Source organism: Populus nigra, chromosome 14 (assembly GCF_951802175.1).
Source record: "Populus nigra chromosome 14, ddPopNigr1.1, whole genome shotgun sequence".
NCBI classification, from domain to species: domain Eukaryota; kingdom Viridiplantae; phylum Streptophyta; class Magnoliopsida; order Malpighiales; family Salicaceae; genus Populus; species Populus nigra.
This window is the reverse complement of record NC_084865.1, coordinates 1,202,850-1,211,836: the sequence shown is the minus strand read 5'-3', so window position 1 is coordinate 1,211,836 and position 8,987 is coordinate 1,202,850. Positions and strand designations below refer to the sequence as shown.

Here is an 8,987-nt window from a genome sequence, read left to right as displayed (position 1 = left end):
TAGTTTTACAACCTGTACCCGAAAAGCCCCTATAGCTCAGTGGTAGAGCGTCAGTCTTGTAAACTGAAGGTCCGTAGTTCGATCCTGCGTGGGGGCATTTTTGGTTTTTAGTTTTTTCATATATATATATATTTTTTATTATTTTTTTTCTTCTTCTTAGCTTCTTTTCATTTCACTATCCGATGTCAACAACAAGAATTAAAAAAAAAAAACTAATTTTTTTAATAAAAATAATTAATTTGAGTTGACATAATAACTCAAACTCCTTTTCAAGTCAATTTTCAAACCCAATGTAACAATTATATTTTTATAATTTCTGATTGGTCAACATCAAATTAGAAAAATAATACAGACTAATGGAAATCATGGGTCCAAATTTATGAAGGGAACTACCTCATTGCTAGAATTGAATGCATAGATTGCCAGCTGAAAGTTACACAACAAAGTGATCGCCCCATGCTAGTATCAATTGCTGTGTTGAGCATTGCATAACTTTTATGATTATGATTTAAAAAATAAATTAAAAAAAAAACTATAAATTTATGATTTTTTCTTAAATAAATTTATAATTGATTATCAAACACTTTTAAATATCTTTTAAATCTATTGTTGTGATAGAATATAGTAATGCTAATGGTGGCACTACTATTACAGATGTTAGAACTCTTTTCTTTTTTTTATTTTTTTTTGTTAACACATTTTCATTCAACAAGAAGCCAGATGCAAACCCAACAAATCACAACCAAGAATTCAAAATGTTTCAGAAGTTATGCTGCAAGAACAATCTTTCTTGAGGTGAGGCAGGTCCAATCTCTTCCTCCAAACTCCTCAGCGCATCCCCTCCACTTGCAACATAGCCTAAATTTCTTGCTGAGGATTTACCATCGACATCTGCATCCGAGGCTGATGACTTTCTCCCTTGCGAGGAAGTAACGCTTGGAAAAGTTATCCATGAAGGTGCACGAAACTCGATCCTTTGGTCTTCGCCTTCGACGACATCAGTTTCTGAGACTGCTGATTGGTTTGAAGACCTCTGAGAGGATTTCTTGTGCATTCTACTGCTTCCAAGAACAACTTCGGTCGGCAATATTGGTTGGTCATTGCATGGGCTGCCCATCAACTGTGCAAGGGCACGTTCTAAAGCTGTTGTTACTTTATCCATGGATGGCCTTTCCTTCCCCCTCATTCTAACACACTTGCAAGCTACATTTGCAATCCTTTTCAAAGCTTCGGGATCGGATGGAGGCTTCAAAGCTGGGTCCAATATGGCTGATATATCTCCTGCTTTGATCAGAGGAACTGCCCATTCAACTATATTTCCTTCTTCGTATTGCATATCTATGGCCTTTCTGCTACTGAGGATTTCTAAGAGCAACACGCCAAAGCTATAAACATCGGATTTGGTTGTGAGGTAGTGAAGCCTGTAGTACTCAGGATCAAGATAGCCAAGAGTTCCTGCAGGAAGCTCAGCCAACGGCGAACTACTATCAGCTGGTCCCAACAAAGAAAGGCCAAAATCAGACACCCTGGCATTGTGTTCTTCATCAATGAGAATGTTTGAAGATTTGATGTCTCGATGGATTACAGGTGGACAGGCATAACCATGCAAGTATTCGATTCCCCTAGCTGCTTGGACTGCAATGGTAACCCTTCGAACCCAATCCAATTGCTCTATTAAGGCAGGGTTCTTCCCATGAAGATGCTGGTACAAGGATCCATGAGCCATGAATTCGTAAACCAGAAGCCTTTCTCCACCCTCTTCACAATAGCCAAGCAGGTTGAGTAAATGAGCATGGTTTAACCTTGATAGCAGATCAAGCTCAGTGTGGAATTCTTTGGAGTTTTTCTGCTTATCAGAACGCACAATAGCCTTTTTAACCGCAACAACTGTCCCATTCTTTAATACCCCCTTATAAACACATGAGAAACTTCCCTTTCCCACTATGGATTCTTCCTTGAATCCGCTGGTGGCCCCCTCAAGTTCCTCATAAGTGAACATCCTTGCCCTCCTTAACTTAATCTCATCCATGTCAGTACGGATCTTCCCGTTATCTTTAGAAACTGAAGTACCGCCGCCGTTGCTTTTCTTGGGCTTCAATTGTTTTGCCGAGCATTGACAGTTCCTCAGCCTATAGTGAACATACAAAATAGCAGTTGTTGTTACAACAATCACCAAGAACACAGCAAGGCCAATCTCTGCAATAACAACCGGCAATTCCAATGACCATAACCTGTTCTTTCCTTTAGCATTATTGGAATATAAGGAAGAACAGTTTGAGAAGCATTCTGCTGAATAGCAACTTGAACAATTATAATCACACTGACGATCTAATTTCAAAGTACATTCCATTTTCTGGTACATTTCAGCAGGGCAACCATTACTGCAAGGCAAACAAGCATGAGAGTCTGGAGACTTGCAAGGTGGATTAGCATCGAAAAATTCATAGGAACCAGGAGGACAAGGAGTAGCTTCACAGAGTCCAGGCGAAACAGCTAGGGGAAGAGAGCTAGGGAACTCAAGACCCCAACAAACAGGTAAGAGGGATTTCTCGGCGAGAATTCCACAAGTGAAGTAATTTCCAGCAGCGATTTCATAGACCTTAATGGCAGTCGGGGTTGGAGTGCTTCGCTTTACAATATAGCCCCAACAAATCACCTCGCGGTCATAGCTCTTGATTCCACAGGCATGGAACTTTCCTCCCACGACAGACAACATAGGATCACTAGGAGGAAAATCAACATTTCCTTGGTTCAAATATGCTGCTGATATGACAGAAATCTCTTCTTCTAGGCCCAGGCTCCTTCCCCAACAGAAGGCTCTTGAATTCACCCCCTCTAAAATCCCACAAACATGATATCCACCAGCGGCAATCTTTTGAAACCTCATTTCTTGAGGAATCAAGCTGATTACACGACTATTAGCCTCATCACCCCAACAGAAAACAGTCCTATTCTCCGAAAACAATCCACAGTTGAACTCAGAACCAGCTGAGATTGATTGAATCTGCCCATCAAACACATGGTTCCTTGTCATGTTGTAACCCCAACAATCAATAAGGGAAAGGTTTCTACTCCTGCCTGTTGAAGGCTTTCTCAAACCACATAAATGGTAATCGCCAGCACTGATTTCTACATACTCGGCCTCTTCCATCATAGGCCGAGGCACACCTGGTCGAAGATAGCCACTACTTCCCCAACAATACGGTTGGTTAGATTCCAACAGAAGCCCACAAACAAAGCCATCTCCAGCAGTTAGACCAATAAAAGGGAAATGAGCTGGAGTTCCATAGATTATAGCTGAATTTGAACCATAACAATTCACAAGATGAGACCCATCTGATTTTAGACCACAAAAGACAGGACCATTCTCACCATAAGAAATGGCAATGGAAGACATGGAGCCTAAACCTGAGACTAGCCACCATAAATCTGATAGAACCACAAATTGAACCAAATATCCACCATTCCATTTGCCGATCATCAAGACCCTGATAAAAAAATCTCTAACAGAATAGCTCGAATTCCTCATCAAACAAGCCACACCCCAAGATACAAAGATATGAAATGGCACCTACTTTATGTTTTGATGGTTAACCACCTGCACTATAGGTAAACGAGGACTTCACCTTGATTATGACTTGCATGTTAGCCTCTTAAAACATGATGTGAAATTCTGATATCTGTCAGTGTTCAACAGTAACCAGCATGAAGTGAAAAAACCTGTCAAGAACGACACCTAAACACCATATTTTGCATCCAAAGACCACAACACACAACCCTCATCCATAAGCAACAAAGGAGAAGAAAATGTGACGAACATTGCAAACATACTCGAAGCTACTGATGTTCAACCAAAACCCAGATTAAAAAACCTGCTATCATGAAACAACTACAATCTCATAAACACAACACCTTATACTGAAAATCCAAGAACTTGAGCAGCTTTTGATCTTTACACCTTCCTGCTTCAAAAAATAACTTACCCTTTAACTGGAAGACAGACTTTTGCATGTTTCAGATCAACAAACTTGCATTAGATCACATTTAGAGCCAACACTCAGCTTCTTTCAAGTATAACTTCAACCCCACCTCATTTTGGTTAAAAAAAAAAAGTCTCTCTTTTGCATGTGGCCTACTGAAAAAAGTTAGTAATGCTTGAAGAGAAAACTTTAAGTGGGGTGAGTCTGTTGATGGTGGTAGCAGGAGTGTTGTTTCAGGTAAGAGAAGAGAGGGAGGGAGGGGGAGGGAGTCATAAATGTCCATAAAACTGTAGCTTCTCAGTATGGGCAGGTGTAGGTGAAGACAATAAATGAAGCATTTAATGCTAATTGATCCTTTTCATGCCTTGTTCACTACACTCTTACAGTTCTTTCAAGCTTTCCTTTTCTTCTTCTTTTTTAGCCCTTTTTTACTCTTTCTAGCTTATCGAGTGAAACTGTCTTTTGTTTGTTCTCATGCATGTCTTTGGTCTGCCATAAATATACTGAGTTGCAAAATTTATTTGTAAGAGAATTCACTATAATTAGCATCCTCCAAAAGATTTTCCATAAATGCTATTAATGGCTGCTTAAACTCTTTTTTGTTTTAATGACTAGTTTAATTAGGGGTGAAGTTGATAATTCTCACCTGAAGTTTCAAGTTCATATATATTCCATATGCTTACCATGATAGAGTGTCGACGTACTAATTAATTTCTTATTGTATAGCAATAAAGTTGATTAAAACTAAGTTTAGAAAAAGTTGGTCGAGAAAGTCCCATTAATGACTATCATCGTTAAACCCGGCCCCTGCAGTGACCTAGAGTCTTGTTCAACCCGTATTTGTAGTTGAGTTGGTTTAGATATTAGTTCGATAAAATTTAATTTAGTTTTTAATGATTTAATTGGCTCAACTTAGTCAATATAAATAAATAAAAAAACAGCATTGGTTTAGTAAAAATAGTTGGCTTAATGACCTGGAAATTGACTCGGCAACTAAACCATTTTCTAGATCAATTTTTAGATTCGATCTAACATCTTTGTTGTATTTGAAATTATAGTAAATGATATTTTTTACTTGAAAATATATTAAAATAATATTTTTTTTAATATCAATATATCAAGACGATAGAAAAATACTAAAAAATATTTATTTAAAATTTTAAAAAATAAAAATAAAAATAGAAAAATAAGGTACAACCACAGCACCAAAAGTGCCATGATATAAATGTGTAGTTGTTACATACTAGTTTAGATCATCACATAAAGTTTAGAGATTATTACACCACCTCAAAATATAGAAAAATATAGTTTCATATAATTTTCACCATACATTAAACTTTTCTTGTTCTACCACCCCATGATTAGACCATAAAAAAGTATCTCTTCCATTTAAAAAATTTTATTCTTAATTATGTTGAAGCTGTGGTCTCTTTCGAAATTTGAATTTGTGCACATATATATTAATTGACACAATTTAATCAATGTTGATTATTATTATTTTTTATTGGAATGATTGGCGGGTATCCACGAACTGGTTTGTTTGTCTCATGGAGATTAAAGACCCGAGAAGAAATTAATTTCTAAGTTTTTTTTTTTTCCATGGTGTAGAATATTTCTCTTAATTCTAAGTACTGAATTTGATTATTTTTTCTTCTTTCAAACCCCGTAGTCAAAACACTTTGAAGTCTTAGGGATTTAGGGTTCATGATGACTTTCCTTTGTTGCCTAAATTAGGAAGGTTAGGTGAACCCAAGGGAAGGTGAACCTTGGTTTATTATTTTTTTAAAAAAATACAATATTATTTTAAATATTAAAAAAACAAAATAAGTTTGTATTTATTAAAAATAAAAAAAAAAACATGTTGACCGAGTCTCATTCAAGTACTAAATTACATGTTAACCCATTAAATTACTTAGATTTGACTACGTCAACTTCCAAACAATTCAATATAAAACCCTAAAAAGAGTAAAGTCTCAGCTAGATAGGCATCAGGTAAAGGTAAACTTGCTGAGCCGAGATAACTATATGTTTGAAAGTGCTCACTCGGTGATGTTCAAATTAAATTAGCATATAAGACAAATCCATAATAACCAACGTAAAAATAAGTCCCGATTTCAAGGGATATGCAAGGAGCGTAACATGGGGATTTGGCATGATACCATCAAATCAAGGTAGGAGGGGCCTGCCAATTTTTGCAATTCCATGAAAATAAAAATGAACACCTAATAACTCGTATCTTTGCTCTAATTCTTGTCTTATTTTGGTGGTTTAAGCTTTTCTGCTTTGATTTTGAGTTTGATGTCCAGGAAGATTCAAGGTTTCCACATGACAATTAAGGATTAAAATAAAAACCCATTTTCTATTAAAATACAAATCTTTTTTTTTTAGATTCATTAAAAGACAAACTTAACCACATTCAATTAAGTATAAAATAAATAAATAAATATCCAAAAAAATAAAAGTTTAGCTCCAATTTTACCATGGTTACCTGATAGCTTAATACAAAACCTTGTTGATTCAAGATCTAAGCCAAGTTGGTTTCACAATAAATAAGGGAAAGTCTCGATTTACTTGCAATCCAGTTAAAAATATGTTGATTTTTTCTTAATTTTCTTTTTTAAATTTATATTATTTTGACTTTTTAACTTATTTTTTTTTTATTAATCCATTGAATCTGTAACTTGAACCTTGAATTTGTAACTCAAATCTTACCTTGGTCAAACTTCGCCGGGTTTAGTAATTTTAATAAATGCTTCTCTTTTGTCTCCATGCTTCCTCTATTTTTGTGTATCTCAATATATTTCTCAAGCAGTTATGATTATTTCATATTAGAATATTTAATCTTGTTGGGTGGATCAAATAACATAAGCCAGAATCCAGCAAACTTTAAGTAAATCCTAGCTGGCTAGGATATCAGGAATCCAAGTGCAAGAATGAGTTATCTAGATAAACAAAATCACCATGAAAAAAAATTAAAGAAGTAGGCAGTCCAAGAAGAAAGAAAGAAAACAACACATGTTTACGATTTTCAAACAGATATACAGATCTATACGTCTTTTCTTTTTCATTGTTTGTTAGAATCTTTATAATTTTCTGTCATGAATCATTAATATGATAAAAAAAAACGTAGTCGGTAGTCACACTAGCTAAGAAACTTCAGGTCATCATCTATATCTAGTCTTCAAAAGTTCCCATTTTTTGCCTTTTCTATTTTGATTCCTGTATATCAATATTTAAATGCAAGGAAGAAGAAATGTACAACTCCATGCATAAATAAAGTAGGTGCTGAAAAAAATTATGTACGTTTGTTTTGCAAAATATTTTACATTAAAAATTTTAGTAAGTAACCACTTAAAAAATATAAAATGATGATGAATTATGGTGGTAGAAAGGTGAAAGTGGTGATGGCGTTGATATATAATAATAATAATCATATCCTTATGATAGTTGAAATATTTGTATGATATTATAAGTGAATTATTATATATATGAAATATTTTATGTATAATTTAAATTTATAAACTGACCATAAAATATTTTATGTTGATTAGTTATATAAAATATTTTACAAAAAATAAAAATAGATAAATTAGATTTAAAAAAATATTTTCTTGCAAAATAAACACATATATTAGCTAGTCTATAAAGTACCAGCCATTCTCAATTAGATCTTTAAAATAATTTTTATTTAATTTGTCCTCTCACCAGCCACCCATTAGAAAATTAATTGTCTCCCCTCCTTTTTGTCTAAAACTTGTGTTTATGTAATTTTTATTCGAAAATATTTCAGGTTATCTAAGACTAAATCTCTCTCTAGATGATCTTAAATGTGTGACCTAACATTGACTTGGTATATTCATATAAATTTAATAAATTTCCATGAATACTAGCTCTAAGGTTTGGATCTAGAAAGTTAAAGAAAGAAGTGAACCTTCTTAACCTGACTTGAAGTTGTATTTAGGCAATTAACAACATTATTTTGAAGAGAACTTGACATGTTAAAAATTTGTGATGCTTTTAGATAGGAGAATCGAATTGAATAGCTTTGAAAGATGGGATACCTAATTGTCGATAGTTAGGGCACAAAGCTACTAGCTTGTCGCAGAACACGATGACAATAAACACGGGACAACTGTCTCAATTAGTTTTTGGGGTTTGGAAGCTTAATTCCCCTATGTTTTGTACTCCATAGACAATCTTTTTTTCCCCTTGACAATCCATTATTAAAATATTTAGACAACATTTAATGAGAATCTAAGGATCTGGTGGAACTGATTCTAATAGACAATAATTTTAGATAAGAGAAAGTCAAGTACTCAGAGGAGCTAACTTTCAACTTGAGAAATCTCAAAAACTTTACCTTTGTTGAGCGTCATGTTCTTTCTATAGCAAAGCCCATTGGATCTTCAGGGTAGCCCCAACCTGGAAAATCCAAGTTGAAAGTTCTACCTTCAAACCCGTGCTTCAACTGGCAGCTTGAACAACCTGCCTTAACCAACTACGTTTGCAAATGGTCATCATGCAGAAGAAGTAATATTTAAGCAGAATGATTTTTTCTCTCCAATAATAAGTATCTTCGAGCCAATTTGCACGTTAACGAAAACGACCTTAAAAATTCAACTCCAATATTAGCTAGGTGCATCCTAAGAAATAAATTCGATTCGAATTCTGAAAGTTAAAGAGGAAAAAACCTTTTTAACAAACAAAAAATATCCCTTGAGATTGCAGAATAGTAATTGCAGCATGGCAGAGTGTCTGGATGAAAATGGGGAGGGTTTTCAGCGGCTGACGCTACATAAGTAGGAAGAGAAGGGAGTTGAGTCTGAGGGAGTGAGAGGGCCATCGTGGTTTTGTCTATCTGCAGCGAGTATTGTAACACTGCAACTAGTTTCAGTTCAAACAAGATAGCATTACTCGAACATGATGCGTGAATTATTGGCTGTTAACTGGATATTTTGTGACTTTCTATTAGATGCTCCGCTTGCATCGGATCAATTCTTTGGTAAG

The 8,987-nt window shown here is 34.9% G+C and overlaps 1 protein-coding gene and 1 non-coding gene across 2 annotated transcripts; one reads left to right on the top strand and one right to left on the bottom strand.

The window, feature by feature from the left end:
• The first annotated feature begins 25 nt into the window (after positions 1-25).
• Positions 26-97, top strand: TRNAT-UGU (transfer RNA threonine (anticodon UGU)). Its single transcript has one exon. It is a non-coding gene; the product is annotated as a tRNA-Thr (tRNA).
• A 476-nt stretch (positions 98-573) lies between these two features.
• LOC133672907 (serine/threonine-protein kinase-like protein ACR4) lies at positions 574-4,227 on the bottom strand. The gene has a single exon (XM_062093465.1). It carries the CDS (start codon positions 3,527-3,529, stop codon positions 761-763), a length of 2,769 nt encoding a protein of 922 aa, XP_061949449.1. The 5' UTR covers positions 3,530-4,227; the 3' UTR covers positions 574-760.
• Positions 4,228-8,987: the final 4,760 nt, after the last annotated feature.